At 36.3% G+C, this 17,436-nt stretch overlaps 1 protein-coding gene across 9 annotated transcripts in view; it reads left to right on the top strand.

The window, feature by feature from the left end:
• Positions 1–17,436, top strand: part of LCORL (ligand dependent nuclear receptor corepressor like) — a 78,919-nt gene that overhangs the window by 13,723 nt on the left and 47,760 nt on the right. For all 9 annotated transcript variants that reach the window (XR_013182146.1, XM_077177670.1, XM_077177671.1 and 6 more), the window contains exons 2-4: positions 10,215–10,280; positions 16,358–16,437; positions 16,670–16,799. Coding sequence is in view for 8 of the 9 variants with exons in the window: in XM_077177670.1 (XP_077033785.1) it covers positions 10,215–10,280; positions 16,358–16,437; positions 16,670–16,799 (276 nt within the window). In the remaining variant the exon portion in view is untranslated. The remainder of the gene's footprint in view (positions 1–10,214; positions 10,281–16,357; positions 16,438–16,669; positions 16,800–17,436) is intronic.

Here is a 17,436-nt window from a genome sequence, read left to right on the forward strand (position 1 = left end):
AGCTTCAGCAGGTTAGAAAAGTGTCAATTGATTTCAGTGCAATCTAATTGCAGGATTTCAGTCAATTTCAAACTTTCTAAATAATAGAAACTGGGAAATAGTTTCTCACTAACAAATAGTTTCTGAATAGGGGGAACATTAATTTGTTGGGAGAGATGAATGACTTTTTTCCAGTTCATAATTTCAAAGCTATTTGTGGGAAATAGGTTGTTTGAGTGACACAGAAATTATAATTGAAAAGAAACCTGAAAATTCCCTTGAAACTGAATCTCTTCTGAAATTCCTCTTCCTTGTAAAACTTAGTGTCAGGCAGCAGTTTCCTGGAATGCTCTGAAGGCTTGTAACTTCATTAGCTTGCAGTAGAGACATGGTGTAACACAGAATCCTAAGCTTCAGTTTGTCAAAGGCCTATCAGGCTAGGAATGTTCTAATTTTTTTTTTTTTTTTGGTTGTTGTTGTTGTTGTTGTTTGTTTGTTTGTTTTTGGGGGGTGGGGGGTTGGTTGGATTTTTTTTTTCTGGCTCAGTGTACTGGGGTTTTCTGATAACTGTTTTTTTCTAATAGCTTTTCTTAGTGGAAAGCCCAATGTTCTTTGATTCCTACAATCCAGGAAGTGTGCAAGACCTGTTTATTTGTTAGTTGACTCCTAGACTTTCTCCCAGATGCTGGTTGGATGTGTGGTACTGCATAGTAGTAAAACAACATTGTGACCTATTCATTGTTACAGACTCACTGTGGACTTGACTTTTTTCTGTGGTTTAGTGAACATCTGACTAGGCCTTCAAGGAAAAGAAGAGAGTTTGTCCAACAGTTCTAAACTTGTTAGGTAAAATAGCCAAACTTTATAGTCCTCTTGTAAATCTTAAAATGATTATTAAGAAACAGACACATGCTTTAGGCGCATGGTTTTCTGAAAGTGACAGTTGGTTCTATGTCTTACTCTTGGGCATTGTTCTCCTCATGTTGTAAAACACTTAAATTGATACCAAATGAGGAAGTCGTGAGCATTTTTCCAAGCTGGATGTAATCTTTTACAGTCTCTTCCTCCCTCTGAATTTTCTTCTCTAAGGATACAAGTGATGACCTGGTCAAATTATTGCCAGCACTGTTCTGGGTAACAGTTGGTATCTAGCTAGCTCTGATGTAGGGTCTTGGAAAAAGAAAGGCAGGATAAGCTTCAGGCTGAACACCAATATTCACACCAATTCTATATTTAAATGTCCCAGTGCAGCAGCTGGAATTAGATTACTGTTCAAAGAGTTTTTAGAGAGAATAGAAATGAAGTTTTAGAAACTGTCATTTGGAGGCATTTTTCTCTCTCCCCATCCACAGAGCAGCATAGTCACTTCTGAAGTGTCTTTCTTATGCCTTTTAAATTATAAATAACACAAGTGTCTCAGAATATCTGGCTGCTACATTAGAAATTAAATCTACTTTTAACCTTGGCAATGTCTGAAGGTATAGTAAAAGGTGTCATGTTGGGCTCTCCTATTTACAAGTCTGCAAGGACACATTGGCATAGAAGATTACTTGGGAGAATGAAACTGCTTCTCTTTTTATTGAACCTCATTTTTCTTGCTGTGATTTATAAATATCTGAACTCTAAGTTGATGCTAATTGCAGTCTTTATTTAACCTACAAAAACTTCCCCCTCCCACCCCTGTTGGCTGCCACCCTTTTCTTTAAAATTGTGAACAATTGGGGGGAGGCAGGACATTTCCTCTTTTTGTTCTGCTTCTGAGGTATGGCCAATGTCAGTCTCCTTCTTTGTATTCAACTTAATGCTTGTAACTGCTTCATGTTACAGCAAGTTCTTTTGATGTATGTAGTATTTTTCTGAAATTATATTTCATCACTGTCTCCATCCCCACAATAAAGTACAGTATAGAGAGTTGAAAGCAAGGATTTTTATCCTAAGTGAAAAGTAAGCAGTTAGAACTGATGTGGTTCTGTAGTCTCATTTCAAGTTTTGGTCACCCTGTCTTGCTGGCAGCAGCAGTGTCCTCAGCTGCATTAGTTCTTAGAGTCAAGATCTGCAGAGAAGGAAAAGCATCATTTTAGCTATGGTTTGGAATTTGTATTGGAGTCTAAATAGAGGATTTCCTCCCTTTCATTTTGGAATCTCTGGTATGTTGGTTCCTGTTTGCTCAGGGAACTGAATCAATATGGTAAAGAAAATGAGTGTTTTAAGTTAAATGTTAGGACTTTGTATTATAGGAGAACTTTTTTAGTGCTGTAAGCAAGAAATGGATTCAAGCTAGATAACATATTCAACAGAAGCCCCCGTCCTGCTCCATTCCTATGCAAAATATGTCCTAAATTAAGTATCAAGAATTTTTCTGCAAGAAAAATGGGTTGCATTTTACCTGATAATCTGGCCAGCACTTTATCAAAGAATGTATTTTAAAACTAGATATTCTGTAGTGACATTACAAACAGGAAAAATAAAATGTTTGAATAGAGGTATAATAATTTTTGCTTTTGTTGTCATGCTTTCTGTCTTGAATATTCTGTCTAGTAAGTTATTTTTTTTTTGTTTTTTCTTGCCATTTGTATAAATGGCAAAAAGATGATTGAGTGTTTGATTACCGGTTTGTGTGTTTGTATTTTTGGGTTTTTTTCCTTTTTTTTATTGCAGTGCTTCAGTTGTTTCATACAATAGTCAATCCTTTCCAGATTGTTATAGTAGTAGATTTAAAAACTAATATATTAAGTAGAACCAAACTAAAACAAGCCACAATCAACAATAAAAACCATGTGACTTTGAGATTTATGTCAATATATAAGCAATACTAAAATTATTAATCCTTCTGTGATTAGGGGGGAACAGTGGGCAAAAATGACAGCTGCTGATCTGTGGAAGGAAGGGAGAGGCAAAAGAAGCAGACACAGATGTTAATGCTTAATTTAAATTTCTCTGTTAAACACACTGCTCCACATCTATAAAATATTAAAATAACTCTCTTCTCTACAGAGTATTCTCCTTTAACAAGTTGTAAGGGAATTTCTGCTTATATCCTAATGGTGGGATGAAGATAACTAGATATAATTTAAAAATTGATGTAATTATTTTGGGGTTTTTTTCAAAATTTTGAATTCGAGCTACAGAAAGCTCATAAAGTATTTTCTACATAATTGAGAGTGGTCTGATATATCCAAGGAGCTTGGTGATGGCTGAGTAATAGACACATACTCTTGAAGGATTTGAGTTTCTGAGGTAATTAATTTTATTTTCCTGTCAGTTGGAGACAAAAAAGGTGCAAGAGTTTGGAGCAGATAACCATTTTTCAGATAAACCCATTCCCTTCTGTAGTGGCAAATAATGGTGGGCACCAGAGTGCAACCTGCACCTGGAAAATATAATGTGTACTTCAGGAGGCTGTAAGGTAACATGATTAGAAGCTAAAAGATGAGTGAACATGAGCTCCAAACCCCTTTCCAATGAAAGGGATAACTTGTAAGAAAGGCAGATGACTTTTTTAAGTAAGCCAAAACAAAATACTGCTTCCTACTCTTGCACCTATATTAATGATAAATAATATTTTATTGAAATATTGAAGCACTATTGAGAGAGAATTCGAAAAGTGAAAGATTTTCTTTCAGGGAAGTTGCAACTGGTGCTTTGTCTGCCTTGGGTACATTTAAAAAGAAAAAATTAGAGGCAGTTCTAATATTTGACAAAACCAATCAAGCTGAATTCTGTCTGTGGTATGATTTGTTTTAATCCAAGGTAGCTGTCTTTGTAAGGCAAACCACAAAACTTCCCCCATATATACTCCTGTACTGGGCCAAGCTAAATAATGCAGTCATGAAAATATACAGAATGGGGAGAAGAACAAGTGAAGTTTTTTATGTAGATGTAGTATTTTGAATTACATACTGTTTTCAAAAGGAATCACTTTTCAGGTGCATGAAACAGGGCAAAGTTCCAAGGATAGAGGGGGAAATCAAATTTATTTTTCTCATGGTAATGTCAGTCATGTCGGTGAGTTTTTGCTCAGAACTTTGTGTTTGTGTGTTATACCTTGGCATGAAGCTACTGCTACTGAAATTAAAGTGTGTGGGGTGGGGGGACAGGTAATAGAGGAGATTGGCTTGTTGGTTGGGACACAAACCAGTGTGCAGGATCTGTCTTTCAGTCCTTACTTGTCCATAATTTCTTTCCAATGTGATTTTAGATTCTGAGATTCCTCATACAAATTATGTAATAGTCCTCACAGATCAAGAAATACCAGCTCAAAATATAGGTTGTATGACTTCAGAATGGGATTAGAATTCATATGTCAACTAGATAAGTGTCTAGAGGCAAATGCAGAAACAGAAACTGAACTCATGAGTTATCAGGTCCCTTTAACAACTGGGTAAAGTAACAGTAGCTGTTCCCACACCAAAATATAAAAGGTAGTTTAATTGTAATGCTGTGTGTGGCAGTACAGTGCTCAATCTCATTAAATGTAATCTTATTCTTTGGATTTTCCTAATTACATTTTAAAGACCATTTATTAAATTCTGCAACCTTTTAAGAATTGAAATCAGCAGTTCTGAACCTACTTTCACATGAGTTTTGATTTTAAAAGCAGCATTAATGGGCTAAACTCCACACTGCCTAAAATGTGCAATTTTTTTTCTTCAACTTTTGTTTTCTCTGCTGAGAATATTAAATTCAGTAAATAAGGAGGATACATGAATCTTCCTCACTGATGTTTTTTACTTAACAGGGGTGAGGCCTAATTTTATGTGAGAAGTTAACTAACAAGTGTTTTGGACTTCAGTAAAACAACTTGAGCTACCATAATTCAGATGTGATTCTTGGTGTAGTAAGCCACAAAGTGAAGGGTGATGCAAGTAAACTTTTAGGCACACAAGTTGTGAAGATTTCAACATACACTGCTGCTGACTTTCTTGAGTGGGTTAACAAAATTGTGTTTTACAGAGCCTCAAGGTTTTTTTTTTCCTACAGGGCCTCCAGAGGCCATAGTGCTTAGAGCTGAAAGTCTCATTTCATTGGAGTAAAAACACCCATGCATGCCCTGTCCTTCAAAGCAGTGTGCAGCAGGCTCACCCTGTGCCTAGCTGATGATATGCTGGAAAAGAAGGGAGGAAGCAGAACTTAATTTTCCATGCACCCAAAATCTTCCAAATTCCTTAACACATAGAGCAACATAGAGAGGACAATAGGATCTCATCTAAGGGGCAGCCTTTCACATCAGATGAAAAGTACAGCAGTAACTATGAATCAGATGAGCAATCTTGATAAGCATCTCCCTCTTTCATGTAAATTTTTTCTATCTCTGTAAGGAGCATTAATCTACTGTTTCTTGTATGCATCCAGAGATATGAATAAAACAGTCTTTATGACTTAGAAAAATATCAAACCAGAAGTGAATTTGTTTAGAAGTATTTGCACTTTTATCTTTAAGCAGATGAACTGATAAAAGGCTTATACTTTCCTAAACTGGAAAAGCTGCAGCAGATCAGAGGAGGGGAGAGCAAGTACAAGCAAAAGGTTTTTTTAGGTAGCCTACTCTGAGGTCATTAGTGTCACTATTATAGTTTGTACAAGTTTTGGTTGGCACCTCTTGAGATTTAGTATTATTGTGTTCTAGTCCTGAGTAAAAGAACAAATAAAAATGCTTTGTTAAAATTTTAACTAAAAATGGTTACATTTTAGTAAGATGTCCCAAATACAGGCTTAAAAAAAAGCCTTGTAGCTAAAACCCTAATTTTACTTCTTAAACAGAAACATGAAAAGGGGAAGAGAAAAAAGAAAGTAAAGAAGTAAAACTAGTAAAGAAACAAAGAGACAAAGGGGAAAGGAAATATATCTGCTTTTATGAAATGGACTTTCATTTGAAAAGAACATACAAATTTAGGAGTTAATATGGCCATATACAAGGTTAGGGGAATCAAGAAATTTGTGTGATGTGGAGTGCACCAAACCTATCAAAAACTTTTTAATAGAACGTGTGCATATATTCTGTTCCCCTTCCCAAGTGTAGAGTAAATACTACTCCTATCTTCAGACCCACCAAATGGTTAATTTCAAAGTGGTAGTCAAATGTTAGCTTCCATTTATTACATGATATTTATTCTTTTTTTGGCTATTTTTCTAACACATACTCTGAGTCATTCAATTTTTTTGAAAACATGCTTGCAGTCTCCATTCACTTTGAAGCTGTGGGGAGGAAAGGAGGAGATGGCTGTTGAATTCAACTCTAAGGCTAAAGTAACTAAAGTTTTCTCTCAGAAATTATGGAGATAAATAGCTTTTGGAATAACAATAGCCAATGTATGGCTAACCTGTCCCACCTCAATTTGTATTGTATAACTGTTCAATTACTATATCTGTCCAAAATTAACTTAGACCGACTTTGCTTTAAAATTTCTGTAAATCTTCACCTCGTGATTTGCTCTAGGCTTAGTGCAGCACAGACTATCCATTGCTTCCACAGCTGCAGGCTGTGGCAAAGCCTGTTGGCAGTGTTGATTTGTATTATCAAATAGATCATGTCTTTCTCCAGCACTCTGTTTCTTAAAGGATCCTAATGTCATAAGAGCTGAAGTCCTGCCTGCAGCCATGTAGACACCTGTTGATCCCAGAGGATGTTTGTTTACCCTAGAAAAGCCTTCACCTTGGATCAACACCTGGGCTCTGTTATTTATTCCATTGACACCTGGTGTTGTTCAGCATTGCCCCTGTGCTCCCATGGTTAGCTCTGGTCTGCTGAAGATCACTTCTGGCAGTATCATGGTGGCCAGGTAGATGGGTAAGAGATGATATTTTCAACAGCCAGATAAGCCATAAGAGTTTCTCTGTAACATTCTGGGTTTGGACCAGAGGCCAGAGCTGAATTCTGTGACAGCCAGTCTAGCTGCTGGGCAGAAGCCTCATGGGAGCCTGCAGTTACTGTCACCTATTGCTTCCTTCTGGTGGCCTTTGCTGTGATCCATATGCCAGACCTGATAGAGCTTGTTCCTGGGCTGTTTGCCTTTTCAGTACCCAAATAGGTACTGGTGCAAAAAGAGAGCCCCCTTCCTGTTGCTGGAGGTCACAGCTTCAGCCTCCCTCCTCATGGGAGTCCCTGCCCCATCCCAGCCCCCAGTGAGGAAAGCAGCATCCGTGGTGGGGGAAAGGTGGGCAGGAGAGTTAATACAGGGGAAAAACCCCTGTTCACAGCTTTATTCAGAAGTACAAACTGTGGAAGCTTGTAACTGGGTTAAGAGACTCACTCTATCACAAATTTCTGCTTATGAAGACTGTTGGAGGAACCTATCTTGGATTTTAAAAGGTGTCAGACAATAAAGAAAGCTGATTCTTTCTACATGAAGATACAGTAAATTTATTAGAGGGAGTTTGATGGTTCGGGGTATTGCAAGTTACTAGAGCCAAGTGTTGCTTTTCAGTTTGGAGCTAGAAAGTGTCAGATCTCAAGTAACAGTTTTGAAAGACCAGGTTTGGAATCAAATAGGCGATCAAACACCATGAGACAGCAAATTCTGTAAAACTTTTTTGAAGCAATTTGTTTCCATTAGTGAATCATAAAAAATATAAGCAAAGTGTATTTCAGACCAGTTTCTGTGGGCTCTTCAGGTTCTGGAGGGTTCCAAAGCTGCTACTACTGTTTGCATAAGCATACTGACTCAAGAAGAAAAACAAAGATTTATTGAACTGCTTGTGTCCAGATGGTTACATTTTAGGAAAAGGTGATACATCTTCTTGTTTAGGTTAAACTAAAATTGAGATAAAGATACATCTTCTTGTTTAGGTTAAACTAAAATTGTATCAATTCTGCTGAAAGGCAATAGTACTTCCTGGAGCATGGAAGTAACACAGGTGCTTTCTGGGAAAATTTTAGCCTAAGGTCTGGAAAAATATTCTCTTGATCTTCTTAGGTTGTACAAGTAAGTGTTCTTTTAAATGAAGTCATCCAGTGTCCAGAGGTGAAGAAACAAATGATTGGGCAGGGTAAGTCTGTTGTGGTTCCTTGGAGAAGTTCTGTAATATTTCAGGAAAAGAAGAGCCCTTTGGATGGGTAGGATGGAGTTAAGTTGGGTGAATTAGCAAAGAAGCAGTCTGGTTTATCTTTTCCTCAGAGTAAGAAAATAAAAAAACCCAACAACTCCCACAGTGTGCTAATTGCCATCTTAAATACAAGCTGTATGGAAGCCTGTTTGAAGGTTGCATTTTTCTTTGACAAACTGCTGTTTACAGAGCTGGGTTTCTGCGCTCGTGGTTTTCCATAGGCAGGAGCAGGTAGTAGGGCAGGCAGGTAAGGACAAAAGTAAAAGCAGAAACAAGTACCACCCTGCATAGGGTAGGAAGGGTGGTAGTATCCAAAGACCAAGAGGTTTTGGGTGCTGACTGGGATGGTAAACAAGCTTCCTGTTGTTTGACTGATGAAGTCCTGAAAAATAGGAGTTGCTGTTTGCCCTTTTGAAATAGGCAGGGTTGTCTCCAAGTGCTGCTTCATTCATTTCTTTACCCAGGAACAGTAACTTGGCAGAATGTAACTAGCTGCTGACCTAAAATGGCTTACAGTGTGTAACATGAATGGCAATACACATGGTGTGGTTTGTATTTCCACTCTCTTGTGTTTGGAGGATTGCTATCTTAACTTAAGGCTTCATCTCTCTTGCCTTTTTTGTCCATAACCCTTTGAAGCCAGAAGAACAGGGAATTTATGCAGTGCTGATATGATGTGAATTTATATTACATTGAATGTAAGAGTTGCTGGATGATGCTTTAAGGTAAATTTTAGTGTGTGCTTGGGCTTTGGGCTTTTTGCTTTCTAGTTCTTGTAGGCTGTTTAAAAGATGTGTGTATATGTATTTGTGAGAGGACAGTGGTTTTGTCATTTAATTTGTGTTGTCTTGTGGTACTATATTTAGTACAAAGAAAAGTGGAAAATGAAATCCATATAGTTCAATATATAAATCCATTTATAGCTCAAATATCAGATTTGTAGAGGTTACAATTGATTCACAGTATAGTCCATATATTAAAGTTACTTTGCAATGGAAATTTTAACAAAATCTGACTTGTCAAACTGTACAGCTCCTAAGTGTTAAGATAGCTTCCCTTGTCTGCTTCAAATATGGTACATATTTATTCTTCTTTATACTAGTGTACATACAATCCAAACCAAAAAGTAAATATAACTTTTGGGGAGGGAACAGGATGTTGTGTTGTCTTAAAAGACATCACATGATGAACAAATTTTGCGATTCTGAATGTTCTTTGTTGATAGAAGTTGTTTCCTGAAGATTTTGGTATCTTTTATGTAGTGTGATGATAAAATAGTCTTGCAAAGTTCTGGTCTAGCAAAATAGCTACAGGCAGGCCTTTAGTGTAAAGAATGAGAACCTTCAAATGCTGCTTTGAATTATCCTCTTATTTTCAAATAAGCTTATTATTTGGAAGGAGAAAGGGGGGCATTTGGAAACTGTTTCAGCATTGAACAAAACTTCTTTTTTATTGATGCTCTAAATTGTCACCATATTTCATCAGTTGTCATGCACTTTTTTGTGGGTTTGGGGTTTTAAACATTATTTATTTATCAATCATCTGATTTGCTCTGTGTCTCATCACCCTTACTGCAGTATTTAATTTTTACCAAATACCTAAACATCCTAGCTGGTAAATCTGTAAAATAATTGGATTTTTCTAATCCTCCATTTTAAAACATTTTTGTGCAGATACAGAGGACTAGAGAACAATGTCATGATATCAGAAGCAAAAGAAGCTTGCTTTTTTTCTATTTGTTGTAATATTAGCCTGCTCAGATTATGTAGTTTCAGAAGATCATGAGAAGTTTCTGATCTGTAAAGTTTTCAATTTTTTTTCTTTTCATTTTTTCCTCTCTCTGTACATGACTCTGATTCTCAGGCTAAGAGAGAAACTCCTTCAGTTGCTTAGAGCTATGAGGCTAATCCTACCACCTTTAGGATTCTATGGTAGTTATTTTAAGTCTAATGAGGTTGTTGGGGCATGGCTTAATAGGCTGATTGTGGGCAGATGGCAGTTGCCTTGTCTTATTTTTATCTTCTAATGCTATTGAGTAGTACTATAGTGGAAGGAGTAAATATTTGTTTGATAAATGTAACAATTTTTGGAATTGCTCTTATAATTTGAGGATACTTGTTGCCAGTTTTCTAGAATTTGCTTTCTTTAAGAAACTTTTGATTTACTGTTTTAAATGTTTCTTTTATCTCCAGGTTTTGAAAGTATTTTAGAAGGGCTTTATGGACCAAGGCTACGAAGAGACCTCAGTTTATTTGAAGGTAAATGAGCCAGCTTTTAGTGCAATGACTTTAACTTACTGTTTTTTCTTCTAGCTAAAAGTAGTTTCAAGCATATATCTTGAATTTGAAAAAGGAAATCTTCCAGTGCTTTTCTTTCCAATGTTCATTTATTAATTTTCTTGTCAATACTGTGCCTAAGCAAAACACTAGGGAGAGTGATACATAGGTTTTGTTCCCATACAGGGGAATTTGCATTAGCTAAGCTTTTCTGCAAAGCTCTCATGAAAAAGACTTACTCTTCTGGAATATTGCATCTTCTTCTTTGTTTCTGAATATCCATTAGAAAGGGCAGACAAGCTGCTCAGCTTCCCATTGACATTAATTGGTAAAAGGAAACTAATGGATGCTAGTTTGGTCTTGTAGTGGCCAAGAAAGTTTATGCTTTTTATATAATCATATTTTTTTACATCTTTATTATATGTACTCCAAACTTTTAGTTTTTATAGTACTTTATGCATATGTATATAAAGTCATAGTATGTTCAAGCATATATGTATATAAACACCTTTTCCATCAGCCTTGTAAAATCAACCCAGCATTAGTCAAAATGGGTTTGGTTTTGCTGGAATAGCTGTCAATAACACATAAGTCCTTAGTTAAGTATGGAATGATTTATCTTTCACAACATGGGGACTATAGAGCAAAAATTTGCTTTAAAGTATTGAAAGAATTGTTCTGGCAAGTTCATTTTATGACTTAAAGAAATGTTACTTCTGTTATGAAACTGTAAAAATGTTCCATCTCATTTCTTCATAATTCATTGTCTGATAGTGTAATTTGTAAAGCATGTCACTTAGTGCTAGCACTTGAGGCAGACTGGCATGTACTGCTTAGAGCTTTAACTTGGTTATGGTTTTGTCCCCTTCATAATGTGCAAGTTCCTTGGCCTGTATCATATGCATAACACAGTATTTTTGTGGGGAAGGGGGGGAACTTGGAATACTACTTTGCTGATGCTTTTAGAATATTATTTTTTCCTTTCTCAAGCTAGGCATGCCACTAATAAGATATAAAAACACTTAAGAAACATGTACAGTTAGATTAAAGCTTGTTTACATGACTAGTATTTTCAACTGCTGTGATAAGCACATTTGAAAAGGAAACAGGATATTGTTATAAGTGTGCAGTATCTCTTTTGTTTTTGTTTTTTTAGTTGTAATTCCAATATTTGTATGTATTGGGCTTTACACTGATTAGTAGTTAATGCTTTGTTTTTTGCATGAAAGGGTTTGCTTTTTTTTTTTACTTTTTTTTGGGGGTAAGAAGGCAGACTTTGGTAGTGGCCAAAGTCTAAGCTACAGTTACAGGGCATGATACAATACACTGTAAAGTTTATATTGCTCCTTTAGAGTTCATGTGTGCATGTATTTGAGCTGTCTTAGGGGTAAAGTTTGAACTTATTTGCCTCATGCTGTTGAAGATTTCTTACTATTTAAAATCTGATATTTCCATTGCTTGTAAATCTTTGCTATTTGATGCCCTTGTGACTTTGTCTTGAAAACTAAATTTGTGTTTATCTAAAATGCAACATCTCAGTTGTTTTTTTAATTTCTGAAAATTTTTGTCAGTAATATGCAAGAGTACTTCAACAATTAAAGCCTATTTCCATGTCTGAGGCATCTGTAAAATTGATTTTAGTTCTGGAGCCAAGTGCTCCAGAACTGCTGGTAGGTTGGAAGGCCCATCTTAGCTTACTCTTATTTTTGGTTCATTTTTATAGACATAGTATGTGTAACTTCAGTAATGCCATGTGAAATGGTTTATACTGGTACAGTAGAGGTCAGCTCTATCTTTAGTATAATATTTCTGATTTGAAGTCTGAATTTTGTTTTAAAGATTAATACAGAACTCTCAAGTAAAATTTGTACAAATTTTTCCACTGTCCTAAGTGTTGCATTTCATTTCACAGGTAATGAAACCAAGATACAAAGTAAATAATTTGCCTTAGTTAAAAAATATGGCTGGTAGAATTAGAACTCAGGTTCTCACACGCTAAGCAGTGTGCCTGAATTACTGCATCTTTTAGGCTGTTTATTTTCCTCATCATAACCACTAAACTAATACTGTCAACATGCAATATTATGGCTCATTAGCAGCAAGAGTGTGTTTCCTCAAACATACCTCAAGAAATTATGTAGCTTTCTTGTGCAGAAATATGTGAGAATTGGCTGAAATGTATGCTGCTTAGATACAATAGCATTTTATTCTCTTATATTTTGGTTTTATCTATTGTGGCATGAAAAAGATGTATAATGTGCATAAATGTAAGATGATTGATCTATTTCCTCCTTAATTCTTTCTTGAAATAGTATTTGATTTATAGATTAAAATATTGTATTATCTTAAGTTACTTGAGTGAATAATAAATTGCAATGGCAAATCTAAATGCTAAAAGGTACACTTCAGTTTTACTAGACTATTACACTTTTCCAAGAAAATACTGTTTAAACATTTTTTTGTGTCTTGAAATTCTTTTATATGTAGGATTTACTTTGTAACTGCTAAAGTGGTTCTTGTCACCATTATGCAGCACCAGTTTGTCTTCCTGACTCCTTGGATTCTGCAATTTCTGGTTGCAGAGGGGTCAAGTTCTGTATCTTGGCATCTGACTTCGGGTCAAGCTCTGAACTGAGGCTTTATGTCATTGAATCTCTAGGGCTTTCTAATCCTTTCCTCATACCCATTTTCAGCTAAGTAAATTCACCTATAAATTGTTATTCTTTACATTCTACTTATGCATAGCTAGCTAAACTGTTAAAAAGCTGCTCCTCTAATCAGGTGGTATGTGTGTACTTTCTTTTGGGGGGATTATGTGCTGGGGTTCTATTCTCTTAACCACTGAGGAAAAGCTTTGTCTTGTTGGAAAAAAGCAGCTCTCAATGCTCTTTCTCTGCCAGGACAAAATCGTCTTTATACAGGATGAAAGATTTTATCTTTTGGAGTATTTCTAGTAGTGAAAAATTTTATTAGAAACACAAATCTAATAGAATTGGAGATTTTATGAAATTAAAAATATGAAGGATTTGATAAATACTTCAGCTGTTTTAATGTACTTATTAGGAAGCAGTAGTGCTGTATAAAAAGAAAGGCAATGATATGTTCAAAATTGTCTCAAATAGCTGGAAAATCTTTTGGGTCATTATTATAATCAGAAAATACTGGTAAGTAAGAGATGAATTTTTAAGTTTTATTTTGATGAATTTTTAAATTTTATTTTGTATTTAGATTTACTAGACAATTATTTTGTATTTTAAAATATAAACATGGAATCTGTTCAGTACTACAGATGTCTGAATTAATTTACTTAATTTGGCATTACCGTTTTGGGAAAAATGGTTTGGGGAAACAAAGATGTGAGCCTCTTAAGAAATGAAAAAAAAAATTTTTGTCAAAGTTCACCAATTTATTCTTAATAAATGAAAATAATTTTACACCTTTGTGCTAAAGGGTTTTGGTTTCAAGTAATGATCTATACTGTGATTAATATTAAAAGGCTGTTTGCACAGTCTTAGCAACTTTTCTCATGAGCTAGCAAGCATTATAGGTTGTCTGCAAGTCTTTTATCATCTGACCCCAAGCAAGATAAAATGGGGAGGGAAGATGATCCTCATCCTAAATTCAATGCAGCTGGAGGAAAGTTTATTCAGCTTAAAGTGCTGTCTGTGCCTCTGATTTTTCTGAGAGTATGTCTGCCTATCTGTAGTTAAAAACTTAATACTGATATCAGGATGTTTCCTGTGGGGGTGACCTGAGACTGTCTGGCATTTGATATATCTTGTATATATCTGATATCACTTTTGCTTCGCTCACTGGCAGACTTAATAAGTCTTGTACATGATTTACACTGCTTTAAATAAAGGGTTTAGTGTTATGTAGAGCTGATGTTTCTCAAGGTTTGCTTTTTTGGCAATACACAAGGATTGCTCTCTGGTTTGACTTTTACCAGTGGAAATTCAGGATTCCAAGGCAGAAGAACTTCTCTGAAAGTATAAGCCTGTCCTAGAGTTAGGTGTAGAATCTCAAGGTTCATAAATAAAGTTTTCATGGTTGCAAGAAAAACAATGAACTTGTTGTGAGGGAATAGTGTTGTTTTTATGCTGTGGACCTCCTAAAGGAATAGCTCTAATGGGCTGGGACAGGTAGATTAATTCAGCAAAAATGACTCATTATCTCTTGTTACTGTCCAGCCAAGAAAAATACCATGTCTGTTTTTAAACATCAGTCCAACTTGTAAAAATTGCTCTTTTGCATCCTTGAAAGCATATAATACAATAATACAGAATTCTGTTCTAAATCAGTATTTTAGAGCTGAGCAAACTAGATTTAAGTAATAATGAGTTACTTACATTATGTTTGTGCTCAACTGAAGAACCTTTATTTTTCAAAGTAATTTTATTCTTATTTTGCCTTTTTAATAATATCTTTGAGAAGAAGTAAGAGCTCAGCAGTTGTGGGAAGAGGGTGGAGGACAGTGGGCAGTGGGAGACAACCCTGCAGACAGCAAGGTCAGAGAAGGAAGAGAGGGGAGAGGTGCTCCAGTCACTGGAGCAGAGATTCCCCTGCAGCCCTTGGAGAAGACCATGGGTGAAGCATGTAGAGCCTGCAGCCCATGGAGGACCATGCTGGAACAGATATCCACAGTGCAGCCCTTGAAGGAGCCACTGGAGCAGGTGGAGATGCCCTGAAGGAAGCTACAGCCTGTGGAGATGCCATGTTGGAGCAGGCCTCTGGCAGGAACTGCAGCTCTAGAGAGGAGCCCATGCAGGAGCAGGTTTTCTGGCAGGAGCTGGGGGTCTGTGAAATGGTCTTTTCCTGAAGGACTGTCCCCTGTGGAAAAGACATGCACTAGAGCAGTTCTAGAAGAGCTGCAGTAGTGGGAAGAACACTGGAGCAGTTTGTGAAGGCCTGTAGCCCATGGGAGACACCCCAAGCTGGAAGCAGGAAAAAAAAGAGAAGGAAGTGGCAGAGAGGAACTGTTAGGAACTGAGAGCAGCCTGTTTCCCATCCTCCTTGCACTCTTTGGGGTGGGGGAGGAGGTAGAAGAATCAGGAATGAAGGAGTGAAGCTGAAGCCTGGGAAGAAGGGGTGGTAAGGTGGTTTAGTGTTTTCCCTTTCTCATTATGCAAATCTGTTTTTATTGGCTATAAATGAAATTGATTCTCTCCAAGTTGAGTCTGACTTCCCTGTTACAGTAATTGGTAAGTGAGCTCCCTGTCTTCATCTTGACCCTCAAGTTTATCCCCCAATTTTGTCCCCTACCATGTTACTTCCTCATCCCTGCCCTATTGAAGAGGGGCAGTGAATTGAGAGCATCAGTGGATTGGGAGATTGGCAGCCAGCCAAGATCAGGCTACTGTCATGTGCTATTGAAAGCAGATAATCTCAAGAACCTCCCTAAACAGAACTGACTGTAATTTGGTGGTATGGAGAAAAGGAGGAAACATACCTGGTAACTAATAATGGGAGTTAAAAAGTTGTTTGGGTTGTAAGCACATGAACAGGATGGACAAGGCCTTGGTGTTGTAGTTAATCATATTTGGATTCACTTTCCAAAACACTGCAGCTGTAATAAAGGCTGCTCATAGCTAGGATACTGTATGAAAAGTACTGCCTGCAGTGTAAGGAAGTCTGGTGTAAAGGTAAAAGACATCATCTTGACATCTTGCTCCCCATGTTCAGGAAACAGGTGTTCAAGTGAGACTTTTGCACACTTCAGTTAAAAAGAATGATGCCTACAATTCAAAGCTTTCTTTGCAGTATTCAGATGCCTCCAGTAATTATGACAGATATAAAACTGAATGACACAAGTTTACCTTTTCTTCTAAGGAAAGCACTCTCTGCTATTTTTAAGTTGAGCTGTAAAAACCAGACAAGAATTTGAAAATATCTGAAGTATTGAATATGACTGAATGCACTGTACCAATTTAGTATAGTAATGGAATTTATTAGTAATATTAGTAATGGAATTTATTTAAGAGAATTTTAGGAAGTGTGTGTTGTTCTCAAAATCCATTTTTGCTTGTTTAAAACATCTAGCTTTCTTTTCTTCCTTTAAGACTGTGAGCCAGAAGAGCTAACTGACTGGTCTATGGATGAGAAATGTTCCTTTTGTAATTTACATAAAGAAACAGCCAGTGTAAGTATGAGCATTATATTAAACATTACTCTACTCCCCAACACTAATTTTTTTGGTATGATAGTAAGAGTGAGAGAATTGAATTTTGCAAATAAGTTAATCCCGCATTTTGACTCAAGGTAGTTTGATTTTAGTGGTTCTATTCCATTCAATAACTCAGTAATTTCATAGTATTTTTTACTACCAGCAGACTAACTTCTGAAAGATGTTATGACCTTGATATGTTTTCTAGGATCGTGCATCAGTTTTCGGTTCTTCACAGTCAACGCCTACAGAGGAACTGTCATCTCAGGGCCAGTCCAACACTGATAAGATTGAATGCCAAGCAGAAAACTATCTAAATGCACTCTTTCGAAAGAAAGGTAATAAAAGCATGTCTTTTGTATTATGAAATAGGACAAAAAATCTAGAAGAATTAAATTATTCAGGGTTAATTTTGTTTCCTAAGTAATTTTTTATTTATCTACTGAAATAGATGTTTCTGCTGTTTCTCTTTTTTATTCCTTTGGTTTCCCGCAATCTTTTTCTTATGTGAATCACCAAATGAAGTACTACCCTTCCTACTTACTGTTCCTCTTCATCCTCTTGCATTACGTGTCATTCTTTTGAATCCCTGTTCATAAATTGTATTGGATTTTTCTTTTTACCATGAGCTGCTACTTTGTTTTTATGCCAACCTCAGGTGTCATTCTCTGGAATTCGAAGCATTTAAACATTTTCTGTTCCTTCTGGTTTTCAGTGGGAAACAGATTTTAGGCAAGAGAAAGTGCTTTGCAGATTGCAAAATGGAATTTGGGATATTCTTGCATGAAAGCTTCAAATACATCCAAATTGGAGGTTAAAACTTCTTCTTAAAATGCAGTATTTTGTAGGTCATTAATTCTGTGACTGTTCTTATTCTTTGCTCTATCAAGTTAGAGCAATACATGAGCGAATGACAGATCAGCTTACTTCATGAATGTTAGTTGGTTTACTCACTGTCCACAGAAGCAGAAGTAC

The sequence above is a fragment of the Agelaius phoeniceus genome, chromosome 4 (genome assembly GCF_051311805.1).
Source record: "Agelaius phoeniceus isolate bAgePho1 chromosome 4, bAgePho1.hap1, whole genome shotgun sequence".
Taxonomy (NCBI): Eukaryota; Metazoa; Chordata; class Aves; order Passeriformes; family Icteridae; genus Agelaius; species Agelaius phoeniceus.